This window comes from Astatotilapia calliptera, chromosome 1 (genome assembly GCF_900246225.1).
Source record: "Astatotilapia calliptera chromosome 1, fAstCal1.2, whole genome shotgun sequence".
Taxonomy (NCBI): domain Eukaryota; kingdom Metazoa; phylum Chordata; class Actinopteri; order Cichliformes; family Cichlidae; genus Astatotilapia; species Astatotilapia calliptera.
In genome coordinates this window covers 24,809,768-24,828,318 of record NC_039302.1, presented here as the reverse complement: position 1 = coordinate 24,828,318, position 18,551 = coordinate 24,809,768, and the positions used below count along the sequence as shown (strand labels likewise).

The following is an 18,551-nucleotide window of genomic DNA, read 5'->3' as shown; positions in this document are numbered from 1 at the left end:
TGGTCCTTTGTATGAATGTTTCTCACCCACTCTGATTTTATTTGAGTTGCATATTGTAATTAGCCCTACAGGGGACAGAGAGCCTGGTTACCATCATCTATACATGCTTATTTTATTGTAACCCAGAGTTGTTTTCTTTTCTGTCTTTCCCTCTCTGTTCCTCTAAGCTCTGTCATTTCAGGTGACTTGTACCACAAACAGTGGCAGTGCCAGCACTCCCACCATCAGATATAGCCCAGCCACAGGCCTTGGTAACGCGCGCGCACGCGCGCACACACACACACACACACACACACACACACACACACACACACACACACACACACACACACACACATTCTTCAATGATTCAGAATCTTGTTGTCTCTCAGATTCTGATGTTGTGAAGAAAATATATATATTAAAAATACAGATAAATCTAGAAAGCTAATTTATTAATAACTTATTCATGTTGTTTTCTTTGTGCAGCTCCTCTTGACCCTGTAGACAGTGGTAAACAGGGTGTGAGCATGTCAGCCACGCCAGTCTACTCTGAACTGTGGTTCATCCTGCTGTTAGCCCTACTGGGTCTATTTTTGCTAGCCATACTGCTGGGCTTAGTGCTACAAAGGTAAATGTGATTCTTGTAAAAGGTTTAGGGCAGCCATAGCACAGAATTTATTCTTCTCTCTTGTGAAATTCAAAGTGCACTAAAATGTACAAGTTAGCATAACTTGTGCAAATAAAACACAGCACGCTTCCTGCAAACAGAATGTATTTTCTGAAACTCCCTTACAGAGCCTTGAGGAAGAATCCATCAGCCAGAGAGCGCCCTCCACTGGTTATGCTTCAGAAGACAAGAAAAGCTGGGGGAGAGACTTACATGGTGAGAAAAGGACAGGAGATGCAGCACAAAAACATAAAACCCAATTGAGAAAGAAAAAATGACCTAAAGTTTGGAATACGTAAGAGGAAAAAGCAAAGAAGTAAATGAAAGATTTAAAAAAAAAAATAGGTTAAAAGGGTTAAAAACCCAGGAAATATAAATTCAGTTTCTTAACAGGTTATCCAACTTATGGTTATCTGGGTCTGGAGTGTATCCCAGTTGTCACAGGGCAAGAGGCGGGGTCCTCACCTGAACAGGTTACCAGTGGATCACAGGGCCAGCAGAGAAATAGAACCACAGACTCTCACAGCTAAATTTGAATGACTAACAAACATGCCTGTATACCGGTAAATTTGGTCCACAGTAGGTGATTCATCCATCAACATGCACATTTTGTAAAGAATTACAGACAACAAAGAACAGATAAGCACAATACCGTATAATTGCACTTTTAAAAGTAAAAGTGCTGACCACTCTGAAAATGGTTTTGGGTTTCTTTTTTTTACATACATGCAACTCACGTTTCATTGGTTGTGACTTTAGATCCAAACAACATCTGTTTCATAAAGACGACTAATCATTTTTATCCACTGCTCTGTTATTTTGGTTATTCGTTGTAATTATTTTTTACACCTTAATGTTTTTCCATCATAATACTTTAATTTCTTTCTCCATTCTCTGTCAACCTTTCTTCCTTTAATTTTTGATATTTATCTTCTCTGCTTCCACTTCTTTCTGCACTTCTCTGCGTATACGCTCTGTTTCCCTGCCTCCCTCTGTCTCTCTATGTATCTCCCTCTCAGAGACCCTGTCCTGAGCTGTGCTCTAAGCATCACTCCGGCTCTGTGCTCCTCCCTGATCTTCCCACAGTAAGATTATTTTCTGTTCTTGCTCTCAAAGCCTTAAATGTTTATCTTACTGTCCCCCTGCAGTTTGACACTGTAGCAGACTGTGTTGAGATCAGCAGCGTTATACTTAAAAGCTACACTGTGTACACTGAGGTATGGGATGCTTGATTTAAAAGGGATGCCTGGTCAGGTCCGCCTTGCTTGTGTAAGCATGCTTTTTGTGTGTGTGTGTGTGTGTGTGTGTGTGTGTGTGTGTGTGTGTGTGTGTGTGTGTGTGTGTGTGTGTGTGCGTGCATGTTACACACTGTCATATGACAGTGGTTGGCTTGTTGTGGTGTGTGAAGGTCTCTTCGTCTGTCCTCAGTACAATGTTGACTTTCTTACATGTAATGAATACAATGATCATTGGAAAAAAAAATTCAGCAAAGAAGGTAAATCAGCAACTGAATATTGTGTCATAGTGTCTCTTAAGGGTTTTATGGCTCCAGCAAAATTACACCTACGGCAACTATTCAGCCATGGAAACCCACCCATGCCATGAAGCTTATGCCAATTCTTTCTGCTGATGTTAATGCCAGAGGAGGTGGGGAACTTTGCGTACTCTATCACTGAGTTGCTCCAGTTCTTTAACACTTCCACTGCAATAATAGCGCTGACAGCTTCTAATGTCTAAGAGGGAAGACATTTCACAAACTGACTTGTTGCAATGGTGGCATCCTGTTACAGTAAGATGCTGAAATTGAGAAAACTCTTAGAATAACAAATTATCTCAAAAATCTTTATAAAGGCAGATTGCAAGGTTAGGTGCCTGATTTTATACACTTCTGAAAATGGGACTGAAAGCAACCTAATTCAAAAATTAAGAGGTCTGGCACAATATTTTTGGCTATATGGTGTAATACCAACAAACTCCCATGTGTTTATTCCTCCCACAATAAACATATTCAGCTGACTTAATTTCACTCCTTGTTTTTGCTGATGTGGCTCCTAATCAAAAAGAAATCCATACCATTGAATATTAGATCTAGAAGTATTCTCTAAGTATGTGATTTGTATAAAAGGCTTTAAACCCCCAAATCAGCCTCTGAATAAAACTCTACTCCTCAGGGTCTGACAGACACAAAGATAGTGAGCAGCAACTCACAGTTCAGCCCCATCTCTGTCCTGCGGGTTCCCAGCCAAGCAGACCTCAGCCAGGCCTACTCCCAGCATTCCTTGCACCGCAGTGTAAGTCAGCTAATTGACAGGAAGTCAATGATGATGGAGGAAGGAAGCTGGGACAACCCACTGGCACACGATTCTGGACTGGTGAGTATGGAGTTATGTTTATTATGAATTTCATTTGTTAACTACAAGTACAGAAGAGAGTAGTGATGAGAATACAAAATTTTATGCTAATTATTCACCAGCCTCCTCTTTTACTATAAAGTCATAAGAATTTACAATATTATGTGTTTAAAGTTTTCATTAGTATCATTGCCTAGAAAATATATGATAAGACTTTAATAAAGTTGCTTTGGGATTGTGGGTTTGACTTGCTCAATTCCTAGATGGATGCAGAATCAGTGAAATTGTACCAGAAAACAGAAATATGGACAGCTGAAAATTGCTTACTTTATTGTTTCTCTGATTGTTTTCCCCTCTTCTTTGATTCAGACCTAAATTTTGCGATCTTGTGTGTTGTTGTTTTTTTCCAGTATGTGGAGGAAGATGAGCTTGTGGATGCCATCAAGGCCTTAAGTTCTGTGAAAAAGGAGCACACCATGTTCACTGACACTCATCTTTAAGACCTGTCAGGTTTCACAGTTGCCATTCAGACCTAGTTGTAAAACAAACTAGTAAAACACTGTTACATGCTATTTGCACAGGCGGTGCTAAATACGGTCTACTCAATTTAAGCTATAAGTTAAACAACACGTGTTATGAGGTATTAATTAAAGCATCATCATAAACTTTCTGTCACTTCATTAGGTATACCTTTTCAACTTCTCATTAACTCACTAAATATTTAATCAGGCAATCATATGGCAGCAGTCAATGCATTTAGACACGTAGACACAGACAAGATGAGCTGCTGAAGTTCAAACTGGCATCAGAATGTGGAAGAAAGGGGATTTAGGTGAGAATGAATGGTTGTTTGTTGTGGTAAAAAATTGTCTGCTGCACAGACAAATCTGCAACAACATTGTGTTTTGCTATCATGTCAATATGGACCAAAATCTCTTAGGAATGATTCCAGCACCTTGTTGAATCTATGCCATGAAGAGTTAATGTAGTTCTAAAAGCAAAAGAGGGTTCCACTCATTACTCGTAAGGTGTACCTAATGAAGCAGCCAGTGAGTGGATATAAGTAATATATATTAATATTTTGACAAATTTCAGGTTCAGAGTTGTACAGATAACCAAACATAATGTGGGAAAGAGAATATAATACAAGTATAATAAGTATAATTTTAGCCCACTTTGTGTATGACTTGAATACAGTTCACATGTGGACACAGTCAGCAGTGACATAAAATCGGTCATTATTCCGAGTCTGTTCGTGATTGTTATCCAGTATGTAGTATCGGACCGTACTTATATTACGGTCCAGAAGAGCCCTTAAAGGACTGTTCTGATTGTATTATGATACACTGTTTGCCAACTGTTAGAGGTTTAGTCGTTTTTGAAAAGTGCAGATTTACTTTAGCTTTTACCACCTGAGACCACCATAGAAAGGAATGTTAATTAATCTGAGTCTATTCTTCGTCAACCAGTAATTATGCCTAGTAAGCTTTCCCAGTATAGGAGCTGTAGTTGTAATGAGAAACATGGGCTTGATGTAGTTTTATTATAAAAAAAAATGCCAACTGTTTTCTTTTATGTGTTGAATGTGGCTGGGAATCACAGATGTGCCGTCTGATTGTTGCGATTATGTGAACTTGAAAGCTCAGTCTGAAATTCGGTCAGTTGTGTGTGTGCCGTTCAGTGCAATTTCAGTTTTGAGGAAGTGGCAGTAATGTAGTCAAGTCTTTCTTAGCTGTAAGTCAAGATACACTTTTGGGTTTCAAAGTGCATTCGTCTGGATTCTGTGTTATTTGTGGCTTTTGGTAATTTTCATCCTGCTATTAAGAAGATCAAAATAAAAGTGGCAATTTAATTGTTTAGTTGAGTTTTTTTTAATGCAGAAATGAAACATCGCTTATATTAGATTGAACATAGAGACAGTATTTATTAATAAGAGGTGTTGGCTTTATGTGTAATATTGATGAGTTTGATGTTTTGTGTACAATATTGAAGCCTATTGTATTATTACAAAATTATTTTTCTTCTTTTTTTACATGATGACAGTATTATTTATGATTGTTGTACTTACAAAAGTCTTATTTATAGATGATTCATTTGTCTGTGGTTGTGTTTTTATCTGGTAAATGATAAATTTGACTATCAAAAAAATATTCTTCTAGTGTTCTTGCCTCTCATTTTCTTTAAGGTTTTTTTTTTATTTTTTTTTACCATAAATAAATGCAGTATTCTTGTGTCAAGCAAATTATGAACCAAATTTTTAAAGAATCAGACCTCTTGTAGCATTTAAAAGATCCACAAATGTACCAGATTAATCTTCAAGCTAATGAGGTTTAAATATGAATAAAATAATGTAGAAATACAGTTCCAAAAAGCAAAATAGCTTGCTTAGAAATAATCCTTAAAATGTATGTAGCACTTTAAATGTGCCTCAGTTGCTGCTTAAACACAGTATTAACAATGGTTAAATACTACTGGATGTTACATAATGAATGAAGTCACTCTATTAAAAGGGGCTCCATGGTGATCTAGCTGAAATGTAGATTTAGGAATCCTCTTTTCTGCTGAGTTAGTATAACACAGAATTGTGCCACCAGCTGCACAGGGACTCAGTTACCACACACACAGAGTCAAAAACACAAGCACAAATACACACAGGGCCGGTGTCTCCATCAAAACTATGCAGCAGTAATTTAGTTTTGCTCCTGCGTCCCTTGAGGGGACATCAAGACATCGAGGCAAGTTTGAAATTAACAAAGTGGCAGTAACAAGCATGCCCTCGCTCAAGGACACCAATCTGACAAGGGCACTTCTAAAACATTCACAGCCACATTCACAGCTATTGTCAGCCACAGAGTAGGGGGGAGAGGCTGTGAAAAGAGAGCTTGTGGAGTGATTGTAAGGGACAGTATGGCCCTGAGCCCCACACACACACACACACACACACACACACTTAGGGTTTTATTAAACTCATAAATCACAATGACGACAGACGCCATCGCAGAGAGGAGACTGTCTGAACGGGAAGGTTAGTGAAATGAGCGCGCTGGGGAGACACACATACACACCTTTGTGACACTCAGACAAAACAACAATTGCGCACTCTTAGTTATCCATGCAAACCTTACCCAGACGTGACTGACTTACGATGTATAGTATTAAAAAAAATAGTGTCAAAATTTTAAGTGGTAAAACTATCAGAAATTCACTTTCCTTTCAAGGATCTCATAATTTTTGTACATTTAGGAATATCAAATCCTAAAAAACACCCAAACAGCATTTGTTATAAGATTAATCCTGATATCACTTTGATGATATCTGCCCAGAAATCTCGACTGAAATGGTTCAAGACCGATGAAACATGATTCGTTTGCACTGATAAATAAAGTAAATTGGAATAAAAAGGTATGTTTCTATCTAAATATAAATGTAAATTATGTAAATAGTTGAATATTTTTTAAGAATAACAATGTGAACTTATAAAAATGAAAAAAAATCTGTAATTTTAAGAAAGAAGCGAAACATGCTGAGTATAATCAGACGTTTTAGTGAACACAGTGGTAGTTTCAATTGCACGAACAATGTGACTCTATAGCAACTTAATATTTGATCATTACTCAATGCAGTGGTAAATAATATAGCATAATGCATACACAATGTAGAAAACAAGAATGCACAGGCCTTTTTAAATAAACAGATATGTATTTCTTTGAGCTCATTAGCATCTGGCTGCCATATAATGTAAACATAGCCAGGGGAGGTTAAGGAGCAACAGATAAGAGACACTGCAGAAGATAAATGAGTATTTCTGCACATAGTTATTTGTTTAACTCCATGTTCCTATAGAAAATATACATTAGCAGGTTAGGTCCGATAGCATGATTATATTAATATAGGCCTTATGTTTGTATGAACAGCGTATACATCAACACACCATTAGACAAATCAATGCATCCGCATCAGGATTTTGTTCTGATTACACGTCCACATTGCACACACTTAATGTATCAAAATGTTACATCTTTGTACAAGCCGTTAGCACACGGTCAGTTCTGTCGTCATTCAGAAATGATTACCAATGAAACATGTTACATTGCTGCTGCTTTTGGAAAAGTGTGATTAATATTTCAGGACATGGTTATGCTAATTAAGGTTGTCACTCACAGATATTTTTTTGTTTCCAACCTATATGGTATGCTTAAAACTAAAAGTACAAGTTACATTTTAAAAAAATATATAAAATCCCCCATCTTGGGAGGAAGTTTCGATTTTCCGATCTTAATGCATGTGAGGGTTATGTGCAATGTAGTCTGCTAATGTAATGTTAAGTGCCCATGTATCAACCACAACATCCGTATCGGACATTTACTGTTCTCAGTGTTGTAATGTTTATATGTTGCCAGTGCTGGCTAAAGACAGTGTGATGAAGAGCTGAAAGACTTTAAAACAGTTCACTTACTTTTTTCATATTCAAGATTTCTTTGTTTCCCTGGAACAAATTGGGGAATTTAAAAAAAAAAAAAAAAAAAAAAAAAGCAACCACAACATAATAAACATCAGTATCACTGTCGATCCAGAATTTCACAGTGCACTCATCGGTAAATCCCTAATTACTTAATATTTAATGCCACTCTTTACATCTATTTTATCCCGCTGTAAAATCATAACACAATTCTAGCCAACAGCGACGTGGGCAGGTCTGTAACGTGCCTCCACAATGAGCTCCGTCTTCACAAGCATTTGGTCACAATTTCTTTCAATTAAAACACATTAACGGACTGATAACCGCCAAACAAGTTACATAAGGCACTGCAACAGTCATTCAACACAACACACATTTTATACCTGTTTCAAAGGGAGTAAAGTGATGTAGTGTAGGTCCTTGTTTTAGCATGAGTGTAGTGTGAAAATAAAAAAATAAATAATTAGAGTGATCTCACACAGGCACCACTGTGAAAATAATAATAATGATAAAGCAGGAACACAAACGGTTCCTCTTACTTGTGAACTATAACAACAAGCTGACAATAAAATGTGTTCTTTCTCTCTGTTGAGACAAGAACTTGACTATCTATACCACAAAATACTAAAAAGACATTTGCTTTTACTATTTTGTGTAAATATAATTTTTTTTAGCTTCGAGCACTGAATTATCTTCTTTGAATTCCACATATAGATCGTCTAATAAAATACCTCACATTTTTTAACATTGCAGTCCAACGCTTCACACAACTGTTTCAACTTTTGTCTTGTTTGAGGATCAAAGAGCCTGTTGAACTGCAATTAGCATCAAAGGAGATTAACAGCGTAACTTGACTGGAACTAACGGGTAAAACTGTGCCAGCTGGAGTGAAAAGCAGTCACTCATCCACACGGGGGTTCGACGTTTTTGCAGGCTGTTATCCACGTAGATTTCAGTTTGAATCGCCCGGGAACCAGAGTTATTCATTTCTGGTGTGCATGATAAATCCACTGTTGCATAGTACTGAGCTGTCATACAACTCTGTAAAGTTGTATCGCCTGCTTGAACTGCTCGCTCTCTATTGGCTTTTTAGTGTTGTTGCTTTAACAACAATAATTACTGTGTCCCAAAGTATTCTAGGATCCAAGTATCTGCCTAGAATTCTAGTGAAGGTAACACATTTAAGGTAAGTAAAAATCGATTGCACGACAAATTGCACATAGTGTCAGAGATGCTTGATATAATCGTGGTCTGCTCAATTCCACTGCTCTAGTGCTGAACGGATGAGTCAGCCAATCAGGTGATCAATCACCAAATGGGGTCTAGTTTTACTGATTTGTTCCCTTTTTATACCATTATAAGTGAAATAGTTTGTGATAGGTAACATGTTATGACACTGTTTTAGACTAAAACATCTAAAATGACTTATATGATAATAGAAGTAACTGTTAGTTACAGATATGAAGATCAGTTTAGATCAGGTTCTGAACAAAGTAATGCACACCTGATATAGGTTATTAGAAACACTTTGAAATATCTTGGTAAATGGTTACTGTTAGTGCTGTGGTATGTTATTAATGTTAATTAGTTCATGTTTTCACATTTAGAAGTGACCGACCACTCCTTTAACCGTACCTCGTCAAACAGACTTTTGTCCTGTTCTTGTAGTGGCTGTGTGTTCCTTAAGATGTTGCATGAGCAACATCATAAAAGGAAGAAAAACGCATTTTTCTTTCCAGGACTGAGCCAGCAAACGATCTGATTCATGCCTAAAACTTAAAGTGCTAAAAAGATTATCAGCAATCTGTTAAGACAGCCTAAAATAAACACAAACAGAGACAGGAGGAGCATTACTGGCACCTGGCAGATTTTTACGAGGGTGAGTGATCTAAGAAAAAAAAAGAAAAGCATTCCTGCCATGACAGTGATGTTAGCGTTGGGATGTTGTATATTTATGTTGCGCTCAGTATAACATGGCAGCACTCCTGTTGTGTGGGATTTGAAGAGAAACAAACATCCTGAACCATACTTTAACAAGGCTGTTGTGGAGGCGGAAAGGGCCGTCGCTGCTTTTTTGCTTCGTGTTCCTCTTTTGCTCTTAAATTCTGTTATCATGATCACCTAGAGAGTGTACCTCTACGAGATAACTTCCACCGAGAGCAAGAGAAAAGGCGCCCTTCACAGGCTGCTGTCCTGGCTGGATGGCTCAGGTACCAGCTTCCTGTGTCGTGGTGAGGTGGACAGTTTGGTGGGGGAAGGAGAGGCATTTGAAGAAGAGTCGCTCCCACCGCCTTCTGATCCAGAGGGGACAGAGGCAAGGTGTGGAACTGGAGGAGCCCTCTTTCTCCCAAGAAAGCTTCCTTCCAGTACTCCCCTTTTCCTCACACCTCCATCAACCTTCACCGCGTCTCCTCCCGATGCAGGAGCCTCTCCTTCTTCTGACTGAGCATGTACCTTTCGCCTGACGTCACCTCCTGGAATTGGGCTGTCTGGAGGCTGCCGTGCAGATTCCTGACTGGATTCAGCTTTTGTGGCAGATACTCCAGACGCTCCAGCTGTTGTGTTACAGCTTGCACTTGTGGTACGGGAAGCCCACAGCTCCAAGACTGAGGCTCTCCTCTCACTGTCTTCAGGCCCAAAGTCACAAAGAGAGCGGCGGGCATCAGGGGTCTGCCCTGTGCTGTCCAGGACACCTCGAGTCAGGCTGAAGTTCTGGAAGTCTCTATGAAAGCATGATAATATAGACAGTCACCGCTAGATAGATAATGGAACATAATGCAAACAGGGACAACTCAGCATTTCCTGAACTTACATTAGTAGAGCATAATCAAATTACTATGTTATTGAAATGCCAAGCAAAGCGACTATAAAGCCAAGTGCTTCTGTTATTGTAAGGCACCACAAAGTTTCCATCTCTCCCTGCTCTGTCATCAGCCAGAGCTCTTCTTTGGCGAAACACAGCATTGTGGGTGAAGAACAACTGATTTAGAAAGTGGTTAAATCGCACAAGAAAAACACTCAATCTTGCTTACTAGTCTCAATATTGGGTTTTGTTTTTTTGGGGGGGTTTAAGTTTTGAAATCCTAAAGTTATCACCTTAGTATACTCTTATTTGAACCCTTCTAGTATAAGTGTTTGATAAATGATATTTCACCGGTAGCTGTGGAAGGACTCAGTTCGACGAGCACGGGCCAGCAGGGGGCTCTCTCTGTAGGGTCGCACAGCTCCATATGTAGCCTGGGTCTCGGGAATGGGCTCCGGTGCCTGTAACTGCAGACTGATGACAGAAAAAGAAGAAGTCTTTTATGTTCCTTCAAACACATCTTCTGATAATTCAGACGGCATATATAGGCTTGTAACCTCAATAAATGAGTGCTGCCTTTCTAACCTCGAACAGGACTCTCGGAGGCGTGTGTGGTGTAGCAGAGAGGGGGCGGGGCTAATGTTAGGTGTCGCACAGCGGGAGGTGCTCAGGTCGCACTGGTCCAACAGCTGTAGCAGCTCCTCCTCTGTAGGCCCACCTATATCTATCAGAAACGAGAGGAGCCTCATTAAAAACTTACTGTTTCATTAAAACAAACACAACATTCGCCTTCACATTTCTGGCTTTTCACTAATCTCTCTCCTTCCTCACCCTCTTTCTTCCTCTCTTCTCCTTTATTGGCGGTGTCCATCGCAGTGGTCAGGTCCCACATTTGGATGCTGCCATTGCCGTGACCTGTGAACAGATAACGGCGAGGTCGGGACCCCATTCGACTGGAGCCCTCACACTCCCGTACCATGAAGCAAGTGATGGTGGTCCCATCCACTGACTGCACTTCGCAGATCCTGAGACACAAATATGTCATTTACCGGTAGTAAATTTTAAAAAGAAGTGCCAAGATCCTAAAGGGACATTTAATGAAAGAAAAAAAATATCATGTATGTCAGATAATAGGAAACAAAGTCAGATAAAGGTCAGGGGAGCAGAGAGGCAGGGCATTGTACCTTTTCCCAGTTGACGAGAGCCTCACAAACAGTTTGTTGGTGATGGGGATCACCTTCTGGATAAAAACTTGCTGATCATCTCTCTCTCCAAAAGGACCTGAAAATAAAAAGCCAACTCAGTGATGTTAAGATACTGCACAAATACTGCAAAAGCCACTACGTAAGGTGGTTAATCATAATTAAATTTTATTCTTTTTCAGTGTCAGCTTCACCAACATATAGATACATTTTCAGTTAAGGTTAATAACGATGATGATGATGACCGGTAACTCTAACCCTATTTTGCACAGGGTGGGATTTGTTGTTTATCTTATCAGTGGTGGATTAAAGAAATTCATGTGTATTACAGTGCAAACACACTTTTTAACTCTCTCACCTATATCATTCCCAGAGCCGTAGCTCCCGTGACTCTCTGCTTCCTCCAGAGACAGAATCTTGAAGGAAGCTAGAGGGGTGGAGCCTGGCTGTGTGGAGATCATCCCTCTGAAACGGGTTACTGTCCACGTCCGAACGTGGTTGTTATCTGCACACACTGACAGACACAAATACACAACCACATAAGATGCAGGCAGCTGTTATCCTATAAAATCCTCTATAGCCCACACATAGACAGGGATACTGCCTGCAACACCTTCCTCACCTGATACCAAATGTTTCTCAGACAGCATGATCTTTGTCACTGGGCTCCTGTGCACAGTGAAGGTCTGAAAGAGCTGGGGTCCTGATCCTACTGTCTCTGGGTGTTGCACGATCACTCTCACTGCTCCACTACTAGTCCCATAGGCTATCTCGATCCAGTTCCCACTCACACCTGAGAGTAGGAGCAGTGGAAAAACAAAAAGCACAATATAAATATGTACAACTAAGTAACGGTAGTTTTTCTGTGGGAAGAAAAACTTGCCCACTCACTGGTTTTAGGTGTGAGGTAGACAGACAGTGCAGTGATGGCGTCATTGGATGGGTCGTGATAAAGCTCGGTCACCAAAAGATCGTTGTCTTTCATCCTCAGAGGAAATTTTTGCATGTCTGAAAAGAAGAAGAAGGTTACATGTTAGCGTGTCTTTGTTGGGGTTTTATAAGCCCTTCACTGAATCATTCACTGACTCAGATCCTGGAATGAATCCTCTTAGTAAATTTCTATCTTTTAGATGGGGGGGGGGGGGGGAGGCCATGGTTGTTTTATAAGCATTTCATAGAGAATGATGAATGCATGAAGCAAAAAGACATCTGTGTTTATTAGAACTGTTCCAGAATATTTTACTATTTTGGGGGTTTTTTTAGGTATTCATTTTTAATCTGCTTCAGTGCCTGAAATGTTTGATAGGCACAGCAGTGATCATCATGGATCAAAGTTACCAAGTTGCTCCTGGTTTGAAGAGAAAAAGCAAGGGCAGTACTGCTTGGCTCACACAGAGAGGACCACCTCTGTCTGTGGCATTTGACAAGAGGTTTAAATGGAATAATGGAATAAAAAAAAAATCCATAAACTGTGTGACAGACAGAGAAAACATAAACCTGTCTGTGTGTACCTATGTAGTAGATAGAGCCATTGTTACAGCCCAGTAGCAGGAAGGATCCTGCAGTGTCACAACTGGTGATGGGAACCACATCTTGAACCTAACAAGAAAAAAAAGGGAACTAAAAATCAGTTCAGTACTGGTGCCTCTCACTGGGAAGCAAATCTAAGTTAAACAAATGCACAATTCAATTATTCAGTATATCATTTTTAATAAACACAAACAAGGAAAATCACAAGCACTCAGCCCGCTCTGTGTTTTACTCACATACGCTCTCCTACCTGCCAGTGTTGTGTGACAGCGTTCCACACTCCAACCTTTCCTGTATGACTGGTAGCCACCAGCTGGTTCCCGATAAAGAAGAGATCGTCAACAGGTACGCCGAGACTGAAAACCCCTGGGGCAGCGCGTGGAGAGAATGAACTTTAACAAAGTTGTAGAAAGCTGGAAAACGTGAATGTAGACTAAAGGTGGAGTCAGAGATTGAAGGAAGTTACGGGTGATACAAAATGGTATGTATGTATACCTATTAAAAAAATCTAGCCTGAAGCTTTAAAATGGGGGGGGGGTTCTGTTTATTTGTTTTTTGTTAGCCTACCTATCTCATTACCGCTGCCTCCATCTTGGATACTCCAGAGGATGATACTGCTTTCAGAGGCGGCAGCCACCATCTTGTCTTTATCTCCGTGTGGGCCGCCCACCACCTTTGCATTCAGTGCAATACGTTCAATGGTCCAGTCAAGGTAGGGAGAGGAAAACACCTGCTGCCATCCAGAGGATTCCTTTATCCTGCAGAGAAAAGAACACAGAAATACTTTTTACCCTCTGATTATTTTTATGCCTTTCTCGTTAAGTTTTTAAATCGAGAGTGACAAACATGCACCTCTGCACTGGAACAGTTGGATTTGGTTAAGATTAAAGAAGTCTGATATATGAGCTTTCATAAATGTGAGCGTACATACCCACTCTTATTACACCTAATAACATTTTTACCAGGTTGTCCATGTTGTAAAAAATGGATATTCGCAAAAAGAAATAATATTTTACTCTCAGTGTGGACTGTTTGCTTCAGCTATAATTAATATTTGAATCAATTTAACTCGAATAAAACCAAAGATGACAGCTTGAATGCTGGCACTCAGAAACACGAGACATAAAAGACAATGAATGCATGTGTGCATTATAAATTATTTAATGTGTCCCACTTTTGAGCTAGAGCTGTATGAGAAATGTTGTAATATTACCTGTAGCAGATTACAAAGTGCGCATAGGCTGCTACAATCCAGTTGTGGTGTCCTGCTATAATCAGCACCTTCCTAGGGTCAACCATGGGACCTGCACACACAAACAAAACACCATTAACCTCATGTCTTTCACAGCATGCTTAGCAAGACTTTTTTTCTGCCTAATTACTCATTTATTGGTTTCTAAATTACCTAAAATGTGATTCAGATCTCTAAAAGCAGCCAGACACTCTACTCTCTGTTTATTACCTCTAATATGTACATCACATTATACCATCATTAGCAAGGAGCAGACCAATTTGAAACTAGGCTACTTCAGTGAGTGCTACTAACGCGCTAAAAGGATGTCAGGTCATATTAGCTCCAGCAGTGATGCACACACACACACACAAACACACTGTACATGAACTGAACTCTCTTACTGGCATATAGATACTGATGTGCCACACATACGACTGTATCATAACTGTCCTTGCTCCTTCACATGCAGTAGATGCACAGTTGTTGGGGAAGGCAGAAGGCAGATTCCTGTTTCTACTGACAAGTCACTTACTACAGTTCCTGCTTGTTTTTTATTCTGAGATTACGCCTACAGTATATTCCACAACTGAGTTTTCACAATTTGCTATAATAGATGTAAGCACATGCAAAATCTTCAGATTATGACTATTATTCATCTTCTGTATTCAGAGAGATGTCACAGGCTACTTGCCCAGTTTGTGGCCGTCATCTGTTCCAGCAGGCGAGGCAGAGAAGGATGGGTGAGAAAGGGGGCCAACGCGGGTGAAGCCCTCTGCTCCACTAGGGCCTGGCCGTTCATCTGAAGCAGAGCCAATGGCTGCTGATGCGGGGCTTGATTTTCGTGCAGGGATGGCTGTCAAGATTAACAGAAATTTATAAATAAAAATTCCTGCTGACTTTCACTTTTGTGCTGTTCTAGAACTTAAAAGCAGGTTATTTCCATTTTCCATTTTTAAGATATTTTTAAATAAAACCTCAGAAGGATGATCTTTCAGTTCAGTTTCAGTGTCGCTCAGTTTCACGTCTTTACCTGGGGGTGGCAGGTAACCATGGAAGAGAACACTACCACATGATGAGCGGTCCAGTTCCTCACACAACAGCAGGCGACGCACTGCACATGTATGCACGCACACAAAGACAGAGGGGCAGACAAAAAAACAAAGCAAAAAGCAACAATATGCAAATTAGTATTAGGTCATTATCATAATAACATTAATATGGGTTACTTAATATAGTTACTGCTGCTGATTTTCTTTTTCTTTACTGATGGAAATTTTCCTCAGGATCTCGTTCTTTAGTTTGTTTTGCCAAAGTTCATGTCCACTTTGATTCAAATTAGATCCAAGTACTTTGTTCTGTATATACGAAGGTGATCAGCTTTCACTGAGGTAAGCTTCCCATTTGAGTACAGAGACAATGCAGGGAAGTTACAAACACTGAAACAGGATGTAAAACAACATTAGAGTACGTGGAACTAACACTATTACAGCTGCGAGGTTGGTTAAATTGAGCCTCAAAAAAAACATTCACTAAAGAGCAACATTTCACATTAACGACAGCAGCTCTTTGTACTATACTCGTTCCAAAATAAACCCCAACCTACTCAACTATTATGCAATACCTGCTGATATTGGAGACATGGAGTGAACACTGCAAAATGTATTGGCTGCAAAACAGGTTTATTATAAGCTTTCCACAATGTTTGTACTCATACTTGGCTGACTCGGTTTCCTGTTAAAACTTTGTTCCACAACATACCCAGAGGAGTAATCCCATAAAACTCTGCTTCATGTCTCAGGACGCTGATGTTGACACCCCTGCAGAGAGAAACAAACAGCATATTTGTTCTGTAAGTTACGAGGAACAAAGCGACAGAATTACACCAAAAAATAGATATTTTCTGAACATCATTAAGACTGCTCACCGCAGGTCCAGTTCTTTGGTTCGGAGGAAATTCAATATTGGTGCAAAAGCTGTCGGGTCTCTGTCAATAAATATCTGAAAGGCAGAAAATCAGTTGGTGAGGACTGAAGATCCAGTAGTTTGTCGCAAACAAAAGCTGACTAACTATTAAGTCACTTGATTGGAGAGTTAATGAAAATGTCACGGCTCTGGAGAGTTACAGTGAACATTTCTGTTTATTTTCTAACACTTTTCAGAATCCACAACAAATTCTGCAACTAAAGTTATGAAGTCAGAAGTGGCCTTGCAAAAACAGCGCGTCATCCAACAGCAGAGAAGTGGATGTCAGCTCATCTGCTCATCTCAGCATCATGTATCGTACTTCAGAACAGTAATGTGTAACAGACAAAATGTCATGTCCTTTTTTCCCCCTGATGTTGGATGGTGCCTGCAGATGCTGCCCCAGTTTGGAAGCAACAGCTACTCACAGCTCCAGTTTCATCCCGAAGAGTGGAGATCCTTCCACTCAGTAAACTGGAAAAGAGACACACACAAGAGTTCTCCAGTTAGCTAAAGCACATCTCTATTTCCACTTACCACCAGTGTCACCACAACAAGCAATTATTTTACAATAACAAACACTTGGCTAGCCTGTTGACACTGAAATACAAATTAATACCATGTCAGTGTGTGCTGTTATTAACTATGACTATTAAGCTGAAAGAGTCTGCATGAAAAAGAAAAAAAAAACTTCAGACAGCTGGCAGCAGAGCAGATAGACTGACAGACGGGCAGACAGACAGGTGCCTTGGCAGGCATTTACACTACTTGGTCAGCTGTTGTCAAACTGTGAGCCAGTCCAGTGTTTTGAGTTTGTTACGACTCTGGTATCTGCCTAGCCCCAATCAGCTGTTTAGCCTTAGAGGGTAGGATTCCCTCTAAGGCTAAAATCTGATTTTAAAAAAGCCACACATTCCAATACCTTTATTATAACATTTACATTGAACACTTTTGCACTGAGGACTACTTTATTATGAACCTTTTTCCGGTAATAGTGAATAGTAATTCTAATCCCCTGATATTTACCATCACTGGGATTGTAGCGGGATGAAGTAGGGCAGAAATGACATAATGTAACATCCATACTTAACATTAATTATGTAATATGAATGAGTGCATAGTAATATGCTCACTGAGTCTGACTGCTATATGCATTTAGATCATTTTCTACACAGCAGCTGTAGACAATACAGAGAAGTCACACAATTTACAACTAAAGTGGAGCTTCTTATTTGGTAGCAGCAGTAAGGGAAGAGCAGTAACGCAATCAGCTCCGTGTATTAAGCAAATATATCCCATGTGCTTTACAAGAGTCTGGCAGCATTTACAAACCTTGAAAAGAAAGAGTCTGGGATCCACATCAGAGTCTGTCTGGAGGTGCTGAACCTGCAGTATGAATTATAACAAAACACAGTATTGTGAAAAAATAGAAAGTTGCATCATTAAAATCGTGACTGGGCAATCTGTCGACCAAGAGGTATAATTAGTGGTCACAACAATGACTGGTGTGGCTAAAAGAAGAAAAAAAAAACTGCCTTTATTATGAAACTAATATATTGTGTATTTTCAGTGTGTACATTATCCCTCGTGTGTAAGAAAGTAGGAGTAACGATCAAGTAAACAAGCTTGTGTCTACTCGAGCTACATCCGTGGCTGTTTGTCCATGTAAACACACATCATTACCCACAGGAGCTCAAATTTCACAAATAATTGCCATCATCTTTTGAGGTGTCCCACTGACGAAGCTTACCTCGTCCCACCGACGTTTAACTGAATGATCTCTCCCATCGCAGGCGTTAAACTGTTACCATTTGTGGCCATGATGAAGTGAACCAGCGAACAGCCGCTGCTCCGTTAAGAACGTTTCTGTCACGAAGGCTAGCTTGCTAACGCTCCAGTCCCCAGCTCAGCTGATGCCCCGACTCCTCAGCCTCACAGCCTCTCCTGCTTCCACCTTCCATAAAATATCAGTTATACACGACCTATGTGAATCGCGTTGCTATCATGAAGCCTCCGCATAGTGAGCGAAGACGGGCTGGGAGTGTTTTTTAATCAAAAAGGCAGCCACACAATAATTCCTTTATTTCCCTGCGCGCTTGTTTGCATCACTGCATAGATGTAAATCGTGGATACTAGGTTGCGCAGGATTTTAGCAACGTGAAACAGCTGTACGAGCCAGCTAAAAAAAAAAAAAAAAAAAGGCAAGAGAGTTCCCCTCTAGCAACTTCCGCTTTCGATGAAACCACGTGGTGCCAATCGCTAAAACAATGTTTTAAGGGGAAAATTATTTTTAATTTATAATTAATTTAGTATTGCTAACCGGCACGAGATACGTACGTTTAATTAATTACTAAAATAGTC

At 39.9% G+C, this 18,551-nt stretch overlaps 2 protein-coding genes across 10 annotated transcripts in view; one reads left to right on the top strand and one right to left on the bottom strand.

Annotated features, from left to right (window-relative positions):
• ush2a (Usher syndrome 2A (autosomal recessive, mild)) overlaps positions 1 to 5,021 on the top strand; it is a 222,035-nt gene extending 217,014 nt beyond the window's left edge. For all 9 annotated transcript variants that reach the window (XM_026171402.1, XM_026171393.1, XM_026171412.1 and 6 more), the window contains 6 exons: positions 168 to 251; positions 469 to 610; positions 778 to 865; positions 1,669 to 1,734; positions 2,821 to 3,021; positions 3,411 to 5,021. In XM_026171402.1, coding sequence (XP_026027187.1) covers positions 168 to 251; positions 469 to 610; positions 778 to 865; positions 1,669 to 1,734; positions 2,821 to 3,021; positions 3,411 to 3,500 — 671 coding nt within the window. In that variant the 3' untranslated portion in view covers positions 3,501 to 5,021. The remainder of the gene's footprint in view (positions 1 to 167; positions 252 to 468; positions 611 to 777; positions 866 to 1,668; positions 1,735 to 2,820; positions 3,022 to 3,410) is intronic.
• A 2,517-nt stretch (positions 5,022 to 7,538) lies between these two features.
• kctd3 (potassium channel tetramerization domain containing 3) lies at positions 7,539 to 18,353 on the bottom strand. Its single transcript, XM_026171343.1, has 19 exons — positions 17,941 to 18,353; positions 17,523 to 17,576; positions 16,619 to 16,664; positions 16,153 to 16,226; positions 15,987 to 16,045; positions 15,259 to 15,339; positions 14,920 to 15,081; positions 14,208 to 14,298; positions 13,562 to 13,752; positions 13,245 to 13,360; positions 12,976 to 13,063; positions 12,356 to 12,472; positions 12,087 to 12,257; positions 11,823 to 11,978; positions 11,447 to 11,543; positions 11,094 to 11,287; positions 10,848 to 10,986; positions 10,614 to 10,736; positions 7,539 to 10,181 (listed from the first exon to the last, which is right to left on the bottom strand). The coding sequence occupies exons 1-19, from the start codon at positions 18,009 to 18,011 to the stop codon at positions 9,638 to 9,640; spliced, it is 2,574 nt and encodes an 857-aa protein (XP_026027128.1). The 5' UTR covers positions 18,012 to 18,353; the 3' UTR covers positions 7,539 to 9,637.
• Between the last annotated feature and the right edge of the window lie 198 nt (positions 18,354 to 18,551).

Coding starts and splice junctions, on each gene's coding strand:
- kctd3 (XM_026171343.1), bottom strand. CDS start 18,011: ATGGCCACAAATGGTAACAGTTTAACGCCTGCGATGGGAGAGATCATT. Junction 14,299..14,919: donor AGATGACGGCCACAAACTGG/GCAAGTAGCCTG, acceptor TTGTGTGTGCAG/GTCCCATGGTTGACCCTAGG. Junction 11,979..12,086: donor TGAGAAACATTTGGTATCAG/GTGAGGAAGGTG, acceptor TGTGTCTGTCAG/TGTGTGCAGATAACAACCAC.